Here is an 18,918-nt window from a genome sequence, read left to right as displayed (position 1 = left end):
GAATTTCACATGTATCGAGACTTGCGCCATAATTTCGACTTCAGGCTAAGCACTGTCTCTCAAAATAAAGAGGAAGAGAAGAGTTCCAAGAGGGTGCAATAAGTGATTGTGGTAACTTCACCCTTTTAACATTTGAACTCCATCTATAACGCTCAGTTACACTTCACATGTATATCGAGCATAGCCAAAATAGGATACTGATATTATATCCTCAAAGAGAAAAGAGGAAAGGTTCTATAGAATTGTGGTGGTATCACCTTTCCAACTACATCTATATTGCACAGTTACAAGCGAAATTTAAATAAAAACGTGGCATCAATTTGGATATCATAGCAAGGCCATCGTAAAAATCATGATAGTAAAACAAGTGTAAGAAAAGAAACCCGAACTCAAGAGATCATCTCCAAGTCAAGTTTAAGCACCACCCTTCTTAGCCATGTCAGCCTCAGCACCGCGCTGGCGGACCTTGCCCTCATCATGCATATCACGGTACTTCTCCTCCTCGGTCCGGTTACCAGTAACAGCGGCACCAATAGACCCAAGAGTACCCTGGGCGCGGTTCTGAATGCCCTCACCCCAGTCCTTGAGCTGACCCTTGGCCTCTTGTTCCTTGCCAGCGGCGTTCTGCTCAGCTCCGGTGCGGCGCAGGTTCTCGTTTCCGATCAGGTTTCCGATGGACTCCTTGGCAGAGCCAACGGTCTGGTCCCAGGAGCCTGTGTCGCGCTTGGGGTCGTCTTTGGCAACGGCTCCGGTGTTCGGGTCGGCGGTAAAGGAGCCCAACTTGGCAGTTGTGTGGGAGGCTTCCTTTTTGGCTTGGCCTTCCTCGTGCTTGAGTTCGCCCTTGGTCTGAGATGGGTTAGTGTTATGTTATGGTGTTGGTGGGGGAGCTAGGGTGGATGCTTACCTGAGTGGAAGAATCGCCAGTCACGGTTCCCATGGCGCGCTGAGCAAGACCAGTGGCTTGGTCAATGTACGACTGACCAGTTGAGGCGTTTCCAGTGTTGTCAGACATGATGATTGAATGGTAGATAGTAGTTGATAGTGAAGAGATGTAAGATGTTTGAAGAATGAATTGGTTGATGAAGTAGTGAAGAATGAAAGTCAAGACAGGAATGTTCCTTCCTTATATACAAGATTCATATTATCCAAGCCCCGTATTCTAGTGGATTCTCCAACCTGATCTTCCAAGTCTTGAAGTTCAACAAACAAATTGTCATGATGAACTACGTCATATCATGATGTCATATCACGTGAATTCCAGGTCAATGCACCTGAATGACGCTGCTTTGTTCCCACAGTCCTGAGATGAGCGTCATATCCAAGGGGTTTCTAGGTGATGTTGGAAGTTTCCACAATATTGTATTAACATTTAGGTTGATGGCTGTCTTAGATTTACCTATCTATGTTGTAATACAGGAGTATAGGAAGGTAATGATCTACAAGTCCATGAGCATCATTATCCTATAGAGAGATCCTATGATCTGAATGTATTTCATGCAGCATACCAGTAACAATAAGTTCATGCAAGTTCCCAAAACACCAAGTCGCCGCGTACGGCGTACATAAATCCCACATGCAATGCCACGCTCGAAAGACTAAACCCAAAAACGAAAACTATTTGTAACCTTGGAGAACTACCAGTGGCAAATTCCACCCTCATTATCCTCAGCTGTCCATGTGCCACAGAGACCGACAACCTCAAGATGACCATCTGGTTGTTCGCCAACCTTGCTCAATGAAGCAAAGTTCTTGTCTGCAGGACCATTGCTCAGCAACCGTCGTGCCCAGGCATCAATAGCAGGCTCCCCAGTTTCATCTCGAGCTTGCTTCAGGAACGGAATGAGTGCCGTGCCACCGGTACCACGCAGCTTCTTCTTGTCGGTCGGAGCTGCGGTTGCAAGGTTCGTTAATGGGAGACCTGGGTTGGTAGGTTGAGCAGGCTGACGTGCACTGCGGGACTGCAGGATAATATAGCGGGAGACAATGGTAATATGTTTATCACGTAGAACGCGCAGCATGGCTAGACATGCGTCGTAAGCAATGCACAGCGCTGAATCTCCGCGCCGCGCCTCGACGAAGGGGCGGATATTTGCTACCGAGTCAATATTCTCAAGGAAGCGCCGGTGTGGGCCAGGCATGTAGGTGCGCATGTCGTGGATAAAGCTATTTCGTGATTTGGTGCTATCTTCGGTGCTTTGATCCTTGTCGGTGCGACTTGTACCGGTTGGTCGGTGTTCCACTCCGAGGACAATGTCGAAGAATTGAATGAGTGAGCTTTGGGCGTTGCTACCCCCTCCATACTGTCGGTATTCGGGGTTGTGGCCATCGTCGTACAACAGCCCATTTGGCAATCCAGCATCACCCATGTTTTTACTTCCAGCTAGGTAAGGGCGTATGCGGTTGTAGAAGACATATGGATCGCAATTTTCATACATCCTCTGTAACAGTGTGTTGGTTTCATCGATGGTTTCCGCTAGTCGCTGTAGGCATTCGGTTACAATATGGGTGTTTCCTGTGCGGGCTGCCGTGATGGCCCTTACCATCAGGGGGATGGAAGGGGCACCACGTGCTTCTATGGCGACTGAAACTAGATAGAACCATTGTTCATCTAGAGATCCAGTGAAGGTTTGTAGGCAAGCTAAGTTTTCCAGGTTGGTGGCTGGCTCGTCGGAGAATATCGGCTTGTAATTCCAAAGACAGACTCCAGCATAGGTTGCCACGGGAGGTAATTCGAGTCGTTCACAGACTTGGAATAAGGGCACTGTAAGTTGAGGTGGAATCCTCTTTAAAAAAGATTAGTACATCTACATTGTTGAACCAATAGGGTGGGCCGGTACCTCTGTGGGTGAACTGCCTCCCCATACATAGCCATGCAGGATGAACACCAATATGACATATGCACGACGCCACTCGGCCTCTGTCTGTAGGTGTTCGACAGAAAGTATGGGGAGATGATCCACTATAGAGTGCAGACGTTTGCTCAATATCAATGGATGGAGATTCCCAATAATCATCTCCCATTCAGCATAATAAGGATCTGGGAGAACCTCTAGGGGAAGTTCTGGGGAGAGGAAACCATAGTCGGAAGTGATTCCGAACTCGGCGGGATTTGGCACGGGAGGCAACATCACGAGTTGCCACTTAGATTCAGAGATGGAAGAAAAGAGATATGCTTGAAATGAATGAAAGTTGGAAAAGTAGGAGAAGTTGGAAACTGAAAAGGATCAGAGGATACTCTGGATTATACCAGAAAGACGAGAGAAGACGAGAAACAACCAGAGACCAGGAACGATCCGGATCCAAAGTATGACTTCCCCAGGCTAAATACTGCGGATGATGACGGAAGAGAATGGAATAATGGGATTCAAATGGATTATAACCGAATAAATATGGACTTATGGACACTATATGGCTAAATCGTTAAATAGCAGAGTTTTCTCAGATCGGACCGAGTTCAAAAGAGCACGTAATTTCACCGGGGATCCCTGGAAGGTAAGTAGGACATTTCTAATCAACTTTGGGTACGGAGTCAAAGAGAAAGAGATAATAATAGAGTTGAGTAACTCCGACATAGGAAGAGGGGGGAAAGGGAGATTCTTTTTTAGAGGACCCTGGGGAAGTTTTAGAGGAGTGGACAAGGTAGATCAGATAGTAATGAATAGTATGGCCAGGTACATTTTATATGGCTATACAATCAAATGCCATCAAATAATCGTCTGCCAAGAAGGACTGGGTGCATCCGCGAGGCCCAAGTGGGGTGGAAATTAAGCGAAGAAGAAATTGAGTGCGAGACAAAGGGGCCTAAGCCGGGAAAGACAGGGAAAGACACGGGAAATGAGGCATTTTCGGGCATTTTCGCCTTTTCGCTTATTTTGGCTTCAAATTCGCTTCACTCAAGATCGTCAACCTTGATCGGGGGGATGCATGGCTTTAGATTTAGATTCGACCTCATTTGATATTTGACATACTATATTCAACATTTATAGTAACATTCAACTTTACATTTACATTTCAAATTTATATCTCACATTTACAATTCTTTTTCATTTTCATAAATATGCCTAATACATAAGGCACCCATGATTAATAATTTCATTCCCGAGGTCCGAGGTATACTCCCTATACGGAGTAGGCATAGCATAACCCCCAAGGTACAGGCTTCATATATGTGTCACCAGTCACCTACATATGCAAAGTTCGGGAAATAATCATGGAACACATTTAAAATGCGTCTGGGAGCACCTAGCTGTACCATTGTAGCACAATATAACTAGGTCAAGTTTTATAGCTCAGATCGAGTAGGAACTTCACAAAAGGTATCCCACGAACTGGAAGAAGTAAATATTGCCTGTACCGTATTATTCAGAGCGAGACTGACCATGCTTGGCTCTATTTTATGGTCAGCCTTTAGAACTGAATAATAAGAGAGAATATTTACCATCAAAGCTGAACTGTGGCCATCCATATTTCCTCAGTCCCATACGAGGGTCCTTGGCAAATGCAACCCAAGCGCCTAGGAAAACACGCTCAATCTAGGCAATTCCAGGCTTTTATCTCGGAAGGGATTACCTTGCATATATTCGCTGACTTCAACTTCCCTAGCGGACGAAGGGATCGCCTTAGACTTATCATAGGTTCCAAAAACAATAGGTATCTCAGCTATTTCATCATACTGTTAAAATCAAATGAGCAAGGAAAGGGCTGGTGACTTCTTACCTCCGTGGTATGCTCCAAGCCATGGAGTTGGACTGAGATTGGTAAAATTCCCATGGTATAGATACCTCCAAGTCGGCACATGCTGACTCAATCGAATCCTACAGGAATATTAGACGAATACATGTAGTTGTAGTTGTAACAGCTAAAGGTGAGAATCCCATAAGCTTTTACCTCACAGATTCCCGGAGGGGACAGTTATAAATCCTCTGAGTAAGAGCATGGATTGTTGTTTCATTAACTGATGTTCGATTTAACCGGAAGAAAGCCGTAAGTTCACGCTCATCAATCCCTCCCAATGTTGGCTACGGTTCCAAACATGGTTAACCAAGGAAGATACATCAACACTCACTGTCAAATACATACCAATTGTGCCAATTTCCCCATTTTCGCTCTGGCAGCATAATCGGAAAAGACGAGAACATTATCCACAATGGGATAAAAGGCATATCTTCCCCGGGACCTTGTTTTGACAATCTTCATCATTGAAACTTGTCTCATGCATTGGAAAGATCGGGCTCCTACACCGCATCCAACAGCAGTAGACAGTTCATTCCAATTTTTATGATCAGGGGCTGTAGTAAGTAATGGAGCGGTGCCAGAGTGAAGAGCAAACGCGCTAACGATAGGATCGTCTGGATACTATCAAGAGTTAGTCATTTGGGAATAGTTAAAAAGTACAAATATAGAAAGGTGCTCACTGCATATGAATGGATATCAACTGAAGCAGCCCCGGCAGATTGACCAAACAGAAGAATCCTATCTGGATCACCGCCAAAGCTGGCTATATTTTCATGAACCCACTCGATTGCCAATCGCTAAATATGTGTTTAGTTCATCCATACTATCAACCATACATTTTCAAGATCTACCTGGTCCAGGAGCCCAAGGTTTTGCTTGGAAGGGTCGATATCTGGCGCATTAGGAAATCCAAAGACATTGAGTCGATAACTAACCCGCGCTTTAGTGTTTTGAATGGACAAAAAATCACCATCTCCTTACTTGAAAGTAACAACAATCAGATTGTCGTGATTCTCCACCAAATTCGTGCCATCGTAGTAAGCAACCGAAGTAGCCCCTGTGTCATAGCTTCCTCCATGAATGAACATCATAACTGCTGCTTTTTCAAATCCTCCGTGGCCTCGATTCTCGACAGAAGGTGCCCAAATGTTCATATACAGACAGTCTTCAGACATGTCGCCAGAGTTCCATATCTTAGACGGAAGAATACTATAAATGGACTCAGTGGAGTACGTATACACCTGTGCACAGGGGCTGCTGAAGGAAGATGCATCGATGGGGCTTTCGGGTGATTTGGGACGTGGTGGTGCCCATCTCAGTTCTTGGACTGGGGGCTCGGCATATGGAATTCCAAGAAACGCCCGTACTGTGTGTGCAGAATCGTTATATATTCCGTTCAAAATGCCGGAAGAAGTCATGACCTGAAGCTCAGGGGATTGGTGACCGGCCAGACTGGCCACATTACTCCCAAATGCGCAAAGGATGAAGAATATAGTTATGCATTGTATGTGTTGCTCTTTTCTGTCCAACTTGTCTCTTTTTCTCACAATCAAAGCCATTTTAAAAGGATAGAAATCATATTCAAACCGCAAATTAACTCTCGGTAGATAAATCATTTAACTTCTTTGTCAGAGAGCAAGGACGTCTTCAGATTAAGGAGGGTCGAAAGAATAGTTTGAGGCTAATTAAACACCCTTTGACTCAAGGATTGATCACCCGAGGCTATAAAACTTGCTCAAATATTAATTATAAGTACGCGGAGAAACCTAAGGCAATGCTGCAGGTACCGTACAAGACATCGGGGGTTTGAAGAATAAGGTAGAGAGTAGTTAATTGCGAGGTGATTATTCTCAGTCTGTACAAATCCGATGTTGTTACACTTCAACGCCGTCCCTAATGGGATTTTTTTCTCAAATCAAAATTAATATGATCAGTGCTGGCTCCATTCGATCGTGTTCAGATCAATTCCCTCCTGCACCAGCTCCCAAAGCGGACTCAGTTCACGCAAGAAAGATACACGGGCCTGGACAGCCTTGAGAACGTAGTCGATCTCTTCGTCCGAGGTGAATCGACCGATACCGAAACGGATACTGCTGTGGGCACTCTCGTCGCTGCTTCCCAGAGCGCGCAGCACGTAGCTAGGTTCCAAAGAGGCGGAGGTACAGGCACTGCCCGACGACAGCGCAATATCGTTCAGCGCCATCAGAAGGGATTCACCCTCAACGTAGGCGAATGAGATGTTCACGCAGCCAGGGTAGTGGTGCTCGGGGTCACCGTTCAGTGTGGTGTGTTCCATGGCAAGAAGGCCTTCGCTCAGACGCTTGGAGAGGCGCTCAACATGCTTGGTGTCGTACTGTTCAATCAGTCAGTTAGTATATTGTTTTTCGGAAAAAAAAAAGAAGAAAAAAAAAAAAACTCAAGTTCATCTGTCGGCCAGCTCATTTTGCCTGCAGTTGACATCATTGGAGCTGAGTACCATGCCCAAAGAACACGTATTTCCCAAGGATCTCCAATAGATATCCATTGCAGTGCATAAAAATCGCGGCAGGAATGGAAATGGGGAATACAAGATAAGAAAAGAAAGCTTACCTCCATATCTTGGGCGGCAATTCGGCAAGCCTCGCCAAAGCCCACTGCCAGATGAGGGGCCAAGGTGCCACTACGTAGACCTCTTTCCTGTCCACCACCAGTGATGAGAGGGTCGAGACGCACACGCGGGCGACGGCGCACAAAGCAGGCACCAATACCCTTGGGGCCGTAGATCTTGTGGCTAGAAATCGACATCAAATCGATATTCAGCTTGTTAACATCCAAGGGGATCTTTCCAACGGCCTGCGCACCGTCGGTGTGGAAGAACACCTTCTTGGACCGGCAGAGACGGCCAATCTCCTCCATCGGCTGGATCACACCGATCTCATTGTTGACAGCCATGACACTGACAATGCAAGTCTCGGGGCGCATGGCCGCCTCAAGATCCGACATGCGAATCAAACCGTTGCTCTGAACGGGCAGATAAGTCACCTCGAATCCTTCATCTTGCAAGTGTCGGCAGCTGTCGAGCACGCACTTGTGTTCAGTCTGGGTAGTGATAATGTGATTCTTCTTTCCCGAGCGACCAAAGAACCGCGCCACACCCTTCAGACTCATGTTGTTACTCTCTGTCGCACCACTTGTGAAAATGATCTCCTTAGGGTCGGCCCCGATCAGTTTGGCGATATGCTCGCGAGCCTCCTCGACTCCCTTCTCCGACTCCCAACCGTAGGCGTGTGTGCGCGAGTGCGGGTTACCATAAATACCGGTGAGGTAAGGAAGCATGCTATCCAGAACCCGAGGGTCTAGAGGTGTGGTGGCTTGCATATCGAGGTAAATGGGACGGGTACCCTGGTCCATAACGGTGGCCTGCTTCAGAATGCCGGCCGAGGGGCTCATCGCGGCGTCACCAGAGGTTGCCGAGCCGGGCAGCTTGACATTCTGGGGCGCCATATGGGACTGGTTCATAAATGACTTTTGTTCCTCTTTGATGGCAGTCTCGATGTTGACCTGAGCTTGGCCAACTTTTGTTTCGGATACATAAGACCGAGCGCCGCGCAGTCCGGTGGCGAGGACTCGAGGAGCCCGGGAACCATAAGTTGAAAGGCGCCTGGAGAAGGCAGATGCCTGTCTCCAAGCAGTAGGAACAGCACTTGTCATTATGGAGATGATATGTACCAATAACCTTGTAAGTGGGATGAATAAGAAAGCGCAACCCCGACTTTTTGTTATCACCGGCATCTCTCAATGACTAAAGATCTCGGGATTTTCCCAATTAGGTTTATCCGTGATGCCTGAGGCAGCGCGGAGGTATGGGCTTTGCCCCCTTTCAGATGTATTCTCCAGCACTTCCAGCACTTCCGAGAACTTCCAGCACTCATCATATCTTCATTTATCTATTTTATAACAAGTTCGATGGGACATTTAATCATTTTGAAAGCCCTATTTCTTCCTAACTTATAGTATTGACAAATTTCATTCAATTGCCAAGTTAACCCCCGCACGTCCCAAAGGACTGATGGCCCAATGATGACGATCGGACTGGGGTCCTTTAATTTGATGGTTCTTGGGATGTTCTCGGGTAAGGCTGCCGGGGAAAGAGAAACAGCTTTGGAGATTGTAGAGTTATATGCAACTATTCGAGGTTTTTAAGGATTTTATAATAGGTAACTCTATACTCCGTACTCCGTGTGTACTCCTAAGTATGTGTCCAGCCCTATGGTGTAGAGAGTACAGAGTTCATCCGTACTCCGTAATAATTCAGGTGCCTAATTTTGAAGATAATGCGCCACAGGATCATAAGGCAGAGCATTAGCGTACAAAATAGTACAAAATAGTGTAGAATAGTATAAAAGGAAAATATGTACAGCCACAATGGACATCAGCTCCGTACAACGCTGGCAGAGTCTTATGTCATTGAAAAGGTTTGGGTTCGCCCTTCTTCTTCCCCCCCACCTTGGCACTTTCTCGTCTTTACCTTTCTCCTTAATCTTCACATCATGAGTTTCAAAGGTTTTCAGAAGAGCATTGTGCGTGCGCCACAGCAGTTCAAGGTCAAGTTCAACATCGGTGAACATACCAAGGATGCTGTCTATAGCGACGCCGAACGCCGCTTTGATGAGCTCGAGAAAGAGACCAAGAAGCTACACGATGAGTCCAAAAAATACTTTGCTGCTATTAATGGTAAGTCTTCAATCCTCTTTTAGCCTTGCACCCCCGCATTACTGACCGCGTGCGCAGGCATGTTGAGCCACCAAATCGAATTCTCCAAAGCAGTCGCCGAAATCTACAAACCCATTTCCGGTCGCGCCTCCGATCCCACCTCCTACGAATTCGAGGGAAATGCCGAGGGCATCCAGGCCTGTGAGGAATATGAAGTCATCGTCAAGGAACTGCAAGAGGCCCTAGCCCCCGAGCTGGAGATGATCGACAGTCGCATTATCAGCCCTGCCGACCAGCTACTCGAAGTGATCAAGGTGATCCGGAAGGTTGCGGTTAAGCGTGATCACAAGAAGCTGGACTTTGACCGTCGAAACGCCACACTGAAGAAGCTGCAAGAGAAAAAGGACAAATCGCTCAAGGACGAGAAAGCACTATACAAAGCCGAGAACGATGTTGAGCAGGCAACCCAGGAGTTTAACTATTACAACGATCTGCTGAAGGACGAACTCCCTAAGCTGTTCGCCCTCGAAGCCGAGTTCATCCGCCCGCTCTTCCAGTCCTTCTACTATATGCAACTCAACGTCTTCTACACTCTCCACGAACGAATGCAGGGCATGAACATCAGCTATTTCAATCTTAAACTCGATGTTGAAGAGGCCTTTGAGCAGAAGCGCGGCAATATCCAGGAGCAAGCCGAAGCCCTTACCATCGTGCACTTTAAAACCCAAGGTGTCCGCCGCTCTGGTTCTAAGTTGGGCCCTCCGGGCAAGGGAGCCGATAGCAAGAGCTCCATCGGCCGAGGTCGTTCTAGCTCCACCGCCACCGATGACAACCCTCCACCACCTTATTCGTCTGCCGGCATCAGTTCCAGTCCCACAGGCAGTTTCTCTTCCGCCGCCAAGGGCAAGCCCGCCCCGCCCCCTCCACGGGCGAAGCCGTCCCATCTCAGTAAGCCGGTTGAGACTGTCACCGCTCTTTACGACTACGAGGCTCAGGCACACGGTGATCTGGGATTCTCGGCTGGTGACGTTATTGAGATTACCCAGCGCACCGAAAATACCAATGAATGGTGGTCTGGGCGCATTGCAGGTCGGGAGGGCCAGTTTCCTGGTAAGTGTTTCAGTCTTCTTATTCAATCCAGTGCATTGGCTAACAATCCACATAGCCAACTATGTGCAATTGAATTAGCACGGGTATTGACTTTCTAGCTCTTTTTTCTGCTTTTTCTGTGGCGCACATGTGGTCCTGAACATAGAGCGTTTCGCCTGTAAATATTTGTGTCTGGTTCTTTTTTTTTGTATTGCTAATTCACTTGACTCAGCTCATCGCTATTTGTGGCATTCAGTAGATTGGCTATATTGCTTGCACAAGCTTCATACATATTCTAATTCACCCTCCATGGGTATACTCGGCTTCTTTCTCCATTTGGATATATCAGTGAGAAAAAGTACTTGGAAGCATGGGAATCCTTTTGATCTTTCAAGTTAATCAATGTATTCAAATGTCCATGGATATAATGCAACTACAACTCTTGAAAACAGTAAAAAGTAAAAATGAATGTAGCATAGTATTAAGAATGCGTCTACACCTTGTAGATTGAGATAAAAGGAATGGTGAACATGTATAAATCCCGCAATTGAAGAGGGAAGAAAAAAAAGAATGTACATGTAAAGTCGGTTTCTGGTCAAGATCCTGTACATCAAAGGAAAAGGAAGGATATCTTTGAATTGCCGAGCACCGTGTTCCATCACACGATTGAATTGTTCCTTTGAACCCGATTGATCGAAATGTCGTGTTCAACTGCTATTCCATAGAAAGCATCGGTGTCCCGCGAGTTGTGTGAGCCCTTGCTTATGGTCTGATCCGAGTAGCACAGAGTCTGGGCAGCAGTCATGGCAGACAGGCTTGTTGGACTATCCTTTGTGGGAGACAGTATACTTTCAGCACCGCCGACAAGAGCCCGCCATAAGTTGCGTCGGTGTGGGTTATCTTGGCTACCGGGACGTCGTGAGTGCTCGAGGGCAGCACCGGCCCAGATTGACGAGAGTGGGAGTGAGATGACGACCAGGGTCACCACGTTGGAGGCTAGCTCTGGTACAGTTATGTAGTACTGGATGATGGAGAAAATGGCCGGGACAACCATGGTCTGGCAGCCCATGACGAGGATGACCTTCATCGGACCGAATTCGCGCACCCCGAGTCGGCGACGCTGTTTGATGGCGAATCCGAGCTTGGTAACAAAGATAACACAGAAGAAACAGATACTGATGGTGAGGCAGATGTTGGTTGCGCTTTCTATCCACCATATATCAGACATGTAATTGAGCGTAATGATGGCATTGCAGTTCACAACCATCCATGCACTGCGGAATCCGATCGGCACCAGGGCGACCAGGATAGATACCACCAGGAGAGGATGTCGGTATCGACGACGTAGTGTAGAGCAAACCACGTGGACTTGAATCACAAGCGACGCTTCGATGCAGCCGATGACCAGGGTAGTGAGAATGACAGCCACGATGGAAATGGCGTATGCGCTCCACGGCACGGATGAATAGTCGCCGGAGACGTATGGGTATACCTTTTCGAATCCAGTGGAGAAATGTATGACTTGAAAGAGCAGACGCCCGCTGTTGAGGAACAAGGCCAGGCCATTCAGGATGAAAACCGCCGAACGGCGCTTGTCGGATTGGGTCAAAAGCAGAAGAATCACTAGCAATGTGAACGACGCTCCAAACTGACAGCCGTAATTGATGCATACCCGGACATTGTACATCACGAAGACGTCCAATGCTTGTACTGGGACGAGGAGCTCAGTGCCATCGCCTAGGTGGAAGGTGACGTTCTGGGTGTATGGATCGAATGACGGAGTTGGAGATGATGTCCCCGCCATGGCTTCGATATTTGAAATTCAGTTGGAGGAATTGAAAGGCAGGTTAGGAGTATGGAGTATGCATAGCAAGGATCGAAGTGTTTTTTAAAGCTTTTGAAGAAGTGTAAAGATATAGAGAATATAGATGATTGGCAGTTCCAAGAGAATCAGGGTGAATGGCCAAGCGTCATAGAAGCCGAGACAGACAATGGCGAAGGCAGCAGATAATAATCATAATGTCCCAAGAATCCGGATAGACCAGGCCCAGGTCATATTATGAGGCCCTGCATTGTGAGTAGAAAAGAACAATACTAAGGGAATGGGGGAGAACAATATTAAATGAAACAAAGAAGCCCATAAATAGCTGCATGAGATCTTCGGAATCCTCAGAATAGGCTTTTTATCTTGTGAATATCACTGGCTCGGTTGCCAAAGTTCGAGTCGAGAAGGTTGGGTTTCTTTGTCTGCGGGTTTCCAGGATGAAAGCCCCGACTCTACTTCGTACGGAGTAGGGATTTCAAGAATCCCATGGATGGGGTCTTCTCCAGAGAATTCTGGACAGACCTGAAGAGGGCGGGTGTTATATAAGACAGAGGTCTCTGATTCACAGCCCATTGAACCTATTGGCCTATTTGGCTATCATTTAGCGAATCTGTCTCGTTCCTCGAAACTTCGAAGCTGGTTTTAACTCCTAAAGGAGGGAATTGATTCAGAACTGAACTGTTTATTAGTATATGAAGAATAAAAGCAAGACAATATGGTGATATGTGGTGATATGGCTCGGGGGTAGCTGTTGGCGCAAGGTGGTGAGTGTCACCCGATAACCCATAGACATACCATCTTGCTTATGTATACTATAACTATGTAGGCACCTAGGTATAGCCCTAGAGACCAGACTAAGAAATAGTATCAATGTACTCCATACATCTAATATATCTCCAAATACAAAATTCATAAAAGACCAAAACGTCCATACTCCGCCAAGAAACCTGCGGGGAAGAGGAACCCTCGCGACCTCAACCCTTTTCCACCCATTCCTCTCGCTATGGCGGTCCCTCAGAGGACACTGAATTGGTTGTATAGTGTCTTGTCCAAGGTAGGTCTCACTAAAATTTCCATGTTATCGATCTACTAAACCCACAGGATCACTATGATCCACAACAGACCTATCGCGACCCAAATCGGACCTACCACGATGTTGCCAATGCGCTCGCCCAGTACCCCTCGCTCTCCCCTCGAACAGATGTCTACAGTAAGTGTCCCCAGGTTTATTCCGAGCGGTTCTTGTTTCTGATTCCCGACAGCCTACGAGACAGGGTTCTCGTCCCTCCTCCTTCACCTTGTGGGCACGTTGCCTGTCACCTTCCGAGGAACGACATACCGATTTCCCATTTCGCTTTGGATTCCAAATACCTACCCACGCGAGCCTCCAATTGCCTATGTGACCCCGACACAGGAAATGACTGTCCGAGTTGGTCAACATGTGACGTTGGAGGGACAGGTGTACCATCACTATCTGGCACACTGGGCGGAAGCATGGGATGTTAGTGCTCTGATCGCAAGACATGGGTTAGCCACTAACCATTATATTCACAGAGATCTACCATTGCCGATCTTCTCTCTATTCTGCAGGATATATTTGCTAAGGAGCCACCGGTCCGATACAGACAACAAGTGCCACAGCCTCAGCCGGAAGCTTCCCAAACACCCCCGCCATTACCTCCCCTTCCACCCGGTGTCGGACCTTCTAGACCAGTTCAACCTTTGTCTCCGTCTGCAAGCCAAAGCCAGATTCCACCCCCGCCCCCGCCGAAGCCAGGCGCGGCTGGTGAGCATCAGCAGCAGCAGCAACAACAACAACAACAACGGCACCCAGCTGAGCAATATCGGTCTCCTCCCCCGCTACCTCCACTCCCACCAAAAGCGCAAGGATCTCGTCAAACATCCTTATCCACACAAATGGCCAGCCCAGGAATCCCCTCATACCAGAATTACGCGCCTCCGGGCCAAATTGGAGGACCGATAAGCCCTCGTCCTTTGTCACAACCACCAACCCATCAGCCAGCGGGGCAACCGATGCCACCCCAGTCGGCGCATGGTCAAGCACCATATTATAGACACAGCGGAGCGCCAGTTCATCACGGCACCGGGTCTACTATACCAAGCCAGGTCCCTCTTCAAGCTAACCCCACGGGGGCTCACTTACCTCTGCAGCCGCAACTCCCCCATCAACCACAGCAACCGTCTGGTCCCCCATATCCTCAGCATTCCCCATACCCATCCAATTATCCCCGCCCACCCCCAGCAGCTCCAACGAAGGCCGATACACCCGACCTTCTGACCTCGCCATTTGAAGTCGAGCTACCCTCAATCGCGTCCGCAGGACCAGCGCCTCCCATCCCACCAAACCCAGAGAAAGATGCACTTCTTCATGCCGTGTCCCAGACCCTGGCGGAAACCCTCCGCGCGAATGCTGCACAGTCCGATACGGCAGCGCAATCCCTCGTCTCACAATCACGGTCCCTGCATGCCGCTATGGCCACGCTGCAGGGTGAACTCTCGGCGCTAAATACTCTCCACACAACCCTCCAATCCAACACTACTGTTCTACAGCAATCCATCCATCGTGCAGACGCCACCATCGCAGACGCACAGGCCCGCTCTACATCCATTTCCATTTCCACTTCAAGCGCTCCTTCAACCTCGGCTAATCCTGGAGACACTCCCTCCGGCCTACCCCCGATCGATGACGTCCTGGTCGCACCCACCGTGGTAGGAAAACAGCTATATGATTTGGTCGCCGAAGAGCAAGGCATACAGCAAGCTCTTTATGCGTTGCAGGCTGCGCTGGTCCGTGGCGTTATTGGTGTTGATTCCTGGTCACGGCATACACGGAGTCTTGCACGTGAAGCTCTTCTCAAGCGGGCATTGATTCGTAAAATCGGACGCGGAATGGGGTTGGATGAGAGTGTGGCATGAATTACCGGATGATGAGCATCGTTGACTAGACATATTGGCTATAGATACCCTTTCCCCCCCAACCCATGTCACGGAATAACTAGATGATGTAAATATTTCTCTTCTTCTCTTCTAGCGACTCAAGATTTTCTCCCTTTTCCCTTTCATTGATATCTAGTGGAGAACTCCGTACAGAGTAGTTTCATGCGAAGTCAACCAGTCCCCCTTTCCTTCCAGCGCTGTCTTCCAGGCCCATGATTTATGGTCGCCCATGCCAAGGGGTGCAAGACCGATCTACCTCTTATCCTCCGTAGCCTAAACGGCCCTCAATATTAAAGCCCTTGGGAATGAGTTGGGAAAATGCACTTGAATGTTATGTTGGGGCTGGCTTCTTTGCTTTTCACTCTACATATACACGTCTGAGAGCTGTGGTGTGAAGGCATATGTATTAACGAGATTGATTTTGTCGGAGGTTAGAATTGCTACTCTCTCTCGAATAGGACGAATAGGCTAGAGGCTGTGTAAACGATTTCTCTCTAACGGTGTTGCTTTTAATAATTCCACCCAACTGTTTTCTATAAATTTTGTTCTCATATGCTACTATATATCTAGTGACCAACTTATCTTCCAGATTCTAGTAAAAGATCGTTATATATACATATATACGTGGTATGTGAAGGCTAATTTCCTCTTTTCTGGTTTTGTGTGGTCATCTACATAATAACACCTACTGTACTGCGTATACTCGATATGGAATATATATAACACGGTTAGATTTTTTTTTTTTTTTTCAATTTCAAAAGTAAAAAAAAAATCAAAAATCAAAGTAAAGTAAAGCGAAAGAGAAGCAGTCAAGTGATTACGGCGAGCATAAAATCTTATATAAATGGGAAGCGTGGTGAGAATACTCCCACATACAGACAGTATACGCCCCAATGTCCTTCATCTGCGAGCGAAAGGCAGCAGGACTAATCTTGGAAGCACAGTGCAAATGATTTTCTTCTTCTAACAAGACTACAAGTAAACTACCCAGTCTGGTTTGGTTGATGTTTACATAGTATGGACTTCAGGAAATATACAATAGAGAGAGACATGGGAGCTCGATGAAAGAAGCTTGGGAGACAGTGTGTGACACCGGATTCCTATGGCTGTATAAATATGAAGGTATCTATGATACCTTAAAATGATAATCAACGAGAGTATAGAATCAATCCGACAATCTCATCTCAGTGTGCCAACACTCGCTGTACAAAGCACTCGGGGAAAGGATTCAACATATCAAAAAGGTACAAAAAGCTGCGGCAGGCTCCATACATACATAGAAAACAGAGTTGGAAATCACAAAAAAATAAAAAAACCGTTGCGCCCAGTTGGTCCCAGACCCGCTCATTTCACCTCATTCGCATCCGAGAATGGACTTTCTCCCCGAGTGGGTGGAGTCCGAGTGGAGCTACGTCCGTCACTCAAGCCGGAAGCTCGACGTGCGTCAATCTGGCGAGGCGAGGAATCGGTTTCTAGGTTGGCGGTGGTTGATGGATGTGTCTCATCTTCGCTCGATGAGGACGTATCAAGTGTGGAAACGTTATGGCTGAACTGGTCGCTGTTTGTGGTTGACGTCGCCAGGCTTGCGCTGTTGCTTTTACTGTTCTCAGACAGCTCTTCGATCCGGTCGACAGCAGGTGCGTTATTGGGTTTCTTGTTCCTCACTGAAGGACCACGCACCATCACTGGCTTGGCAGTCATACCGCGAGCCACACATGAACTGTTGCCCTTGACAGCCTCCGCCCGAGCGAGTTGTGCTGGGGTAATGGCCGGAACCGCAGGTGCGTCCGCAGGAGTAATCGTGACGGTAACGGGCGAGTCGTCTCCGGGGGCGTTTGACCCAGCTCCTCCGTTGTGGATGCTCACCACGGCTGCACGAGACCGCTGGATCTGCTGCGCAGGTATGGCACTGACGATCGCGTCGTGACGGTAGATAGTGGTAGCCACACTGCTGCGCAAAGTTGGGGAGATACTCTGGTGGCCGGTAGTAGTTGTCCATGACGAGTCACGCAGGTCACCCGGCATAAAGAAGTGTTGATCGGGTGTCGCACCAGGAAGCGGTGGGACAGGAGGCACGAGGGAGGCGGGGGTCTGCGGCGGGGAGCGGTTGGTGACGCCGGGAATGTAGGCGATTTGGATAACGTTGGAGGCTCGGGTGAGAACTGTAGAGGCGATGGATTGGCGTTCACTGCGAGCGCCCGCAAATGAACCGTTCTTTTCCGCCTCCTGGCGCTCCTGGCGCTTCTTTCGGATGACGAACCACCATATCAAGAACACAATGAGGGCGATGGCAGCCACACCACCGATAACACCGCCGGCAATGGCGCCAGTGTCGGTGCCTCCGGAGGTCGGGGGATTGGTACTCGTTGCAACGCACTTTGTGGTCGCGCATTCATCACAACTCGGGGCAGTCATGGTACATATTGACCCATCGGGACACGAGGGACAGGCGGGGGATGTGGTTCCACACTGCTTGCAGCGCTTGAAGAGGGAACGGGCCGGGGAGAAGGCGGAATCTATGGGTTCGAGAAGCATGATGGGCGAAGAGGATTGAGAAAATGATAACACAAAAAGACGAGGGAATATCGATAAAGCCGGTCAACGGCAAGGAATGTGCAAGATAAAATAAGAAAAAAGGAGTGTAAGGTGCTCAATCGGCGTCAAGTCGTGAGCGTAAATAGTAGATCATCAAAGCCGAGCGGTTAGGCGTGGCAGGAAACGAGTGTCGGGTGTGAGATAAAGATCGAAATGTGAGGGTTAAGCGATGATCATGGTCCTTGGAATGGTCCAGACACTTTGACAGAGATTGTATATGTCCAAGACGGTCGGGATAGGGGCTTGATTTGTTGACGTTGGCCCGACGCGTGTATCAGAGAGAATCGACTCACAAACCACACCCGATCGAAAGATCAATGTGGGGGAGAATGAATAAATGGATGAGAGAGGGAAAAAAAACGGAGAGAGTATGATAAGTCAAAAGAGAGACGGGGGGGGGAAAGAGGATAATTGGGGCCTTGGTCACGGGCCCGTGAGGTTCCACGGGTAAGATACGGGGTAGTCAGGTACACAATTATTTGTACCTGAGTATATTTTATTATATAAAGGTACTTTGTAGTAGACCTAGATATATTGTAGAGAGGATACAAGGTTAAAAAATATCCAAGTCAAATCGAGGCGATACAGCCTTTAATATCAAAAATATGCTATCAGATTGTTTCATCCCATGTTCACCTTACTTGGACGTGAGGGAAATAAGTGGACATCTTATTTGTGCAAGTGGTCTGGACTCCCGGATTATTGATTTTCCAAGATTGCGGGAGATTGGATTTTTCTTTGTTCAGTTTTGTCTGGTTTGTCTATTTTGTCTGGTTTGCTTTTACAAATATGGTCAGGGCGCTAATTAATCTCTAACGTCCTTTATAAGGAGTCACTGAAATCTTATTATATTAGGGAATGGGGTAAATCGGGCCAAGGGAAATTAAAACTATTTACGGAGTACTATTCAACAGATGCATACGTGGTCATATATAATTAATATTGGGGCGCAGTTACTAGACCGTACTCCCGTACTCTATACAACATATACGGACTACCTACGGAGTACGGAGCTGAACATCACC

The 18,918-nt window shown here is 47.7% G+C and overlaps 7 protein-coding genes across 7 annotated transcripts; 2 read left to right on the top strand and 5 right to left on the bottom strand.

Annotated features, from left to right (window-relative positions):
- Positions 1-414: 414 nt before the first annotated feature.
- On the bottom strand, positions 415-1,012 carry PEX2_069090 (uncharacterized protein; the record flags this gene model as incomplete). Its single annotated transcript, XM_016744180.1, has 2 exons — positions 415-846; positions 905-1,012. 2 exons carry the CDS (start codon positions 1,010-1,012, stop codon positions 415-417), a joined length of 540 nt encoding a protein of 179 aa, XP_016599893.1.
- A 622-nt stretch (positions 1,013-1,634) lies between these two features.
- PEX2_069080 (indoleamine 2,3-dioxygenase) lies at positions 1,635-3,128 on the bottom strand (the record flags this gene model as incomplete). The annotated part of the gene is made up of 2 exons (XM_016744179.1): positions 1,635-2,783; positions 2,838-3,128. 2 exons carry the CDS (start codon positions 3,126-3,128, stop codon positions 1,635-1,637), a joined length of 1,440 nt encoding a protein of 479 aa, XP_016599892.1.
- Positions 3,129-6,664: 3,536 nt separating this feature from the next.
- PEX2_069070 (IscS subfamily cysteine desulfurase) lies at positions 6,665-8,424 on the bottom strand (the record flags this gene model as incomplete). Its single annotated transcript, XM_016744178.1, has 2 exons — positions 6,665-7,087; positions 7,324-8,424. The coding sequence occupies 2 exons, from the start codon at positions 8,422-8,424 to the stop codon at positions 6,665-6,667; spliced, it is 1,524 nt and encodes a 507-aa protein (XP_016599891.1).
- An 839-nt stretch (positions 8,425-9,263) lies between these two features.
- PEX2_069060 (amphiphysin) lies at positions 9,264-10,614 on the top strand (the record flags this gene model as incomplete). The annotated part of the gene is made up of 3 exons (XM_016744177.1): positions 9,264-9,447; positions 9,505-10,536; positions 10,592-10,614. 3 exons carry the CDS (start codon positions 9,264-9,266, stop codon positions 10,612-10,614), a joined length of 1,239 nt encoding a protein of 412 aa, XP_016599890.1.
- Positions 10,615-11,173: 559 nt separating this feature from the next.
- Positions 11,174-12,319, bottom strand: preB (alpha-factor pheromone receptor STE2; the record flags this gene model as incomplete). Its single annotated transcript, XM_016744176.1, has 1 exon — positions 11,174-12,319. The coding sequence occupies one exon, from the start codon at positions 12,317-12,319 to the stop codon at positions 11,174-11,176; it is 1,146 nt and encodes a 381-aa protein (XP_016599889.1).
- Positions 12,320-13,343: 1,024 nt separating this feature from the next.
- On the top strand, positions 13,344-15,277 carry PEX2_069040 (uncharacterized protein; the record flags this gene model as incomplete). Its single annotated transcript, XM_016744175.1, has 4 exons — positions 13,344-13,394; positions 13,442-13,550; positions 13,603-13,841; positions 13,895-15,277. The coding sequence occupies 4 exons, from the start codon at positions 13,344-13,346 to the stop codon at positions 15,275-15,277; spliced, it is 1,782 nt and encodes a 593-aa protein (XP_016599888.1).
- A 1,365-nt stretch (positions 15,278-16,642) lies between these two features.
- PEX2_069030 (uncharacterized protein) lies at positions 16,643-17,833 on the bottom strand (the record flags this gene model as incomplete). Its single annotated transcript, XM_016744174.1, has 1 exon — positions 16,643-17,833. The coding sequence occupies one exon, from the start codon at positions 17,831-17,833 to the stop codon at positions 16,643-16,645; it is 1,191 nt and encodes a 396-aa protein (XP_016599887.1).
- Positions 17,834-18,918: the final 1,085 nt, after the last annotated feature.

Source organism: Penicillium expansum (assembly GCF_000769745.1).
Source record: "Penicillium expansum strain MD-8 chromosome Unknown contig224, whole genome shotgun sequence".
NCBI classification, from domain to species: Eukaryota; Fungi; Ascomycota; class Eurotiomycetes; order Eurotiales; family Aspergillaceae; genus Penicillium; species Penicillium expansum.
This window is presented reverse-complemented; position numbering and strand designations above follow the sequence as displayed.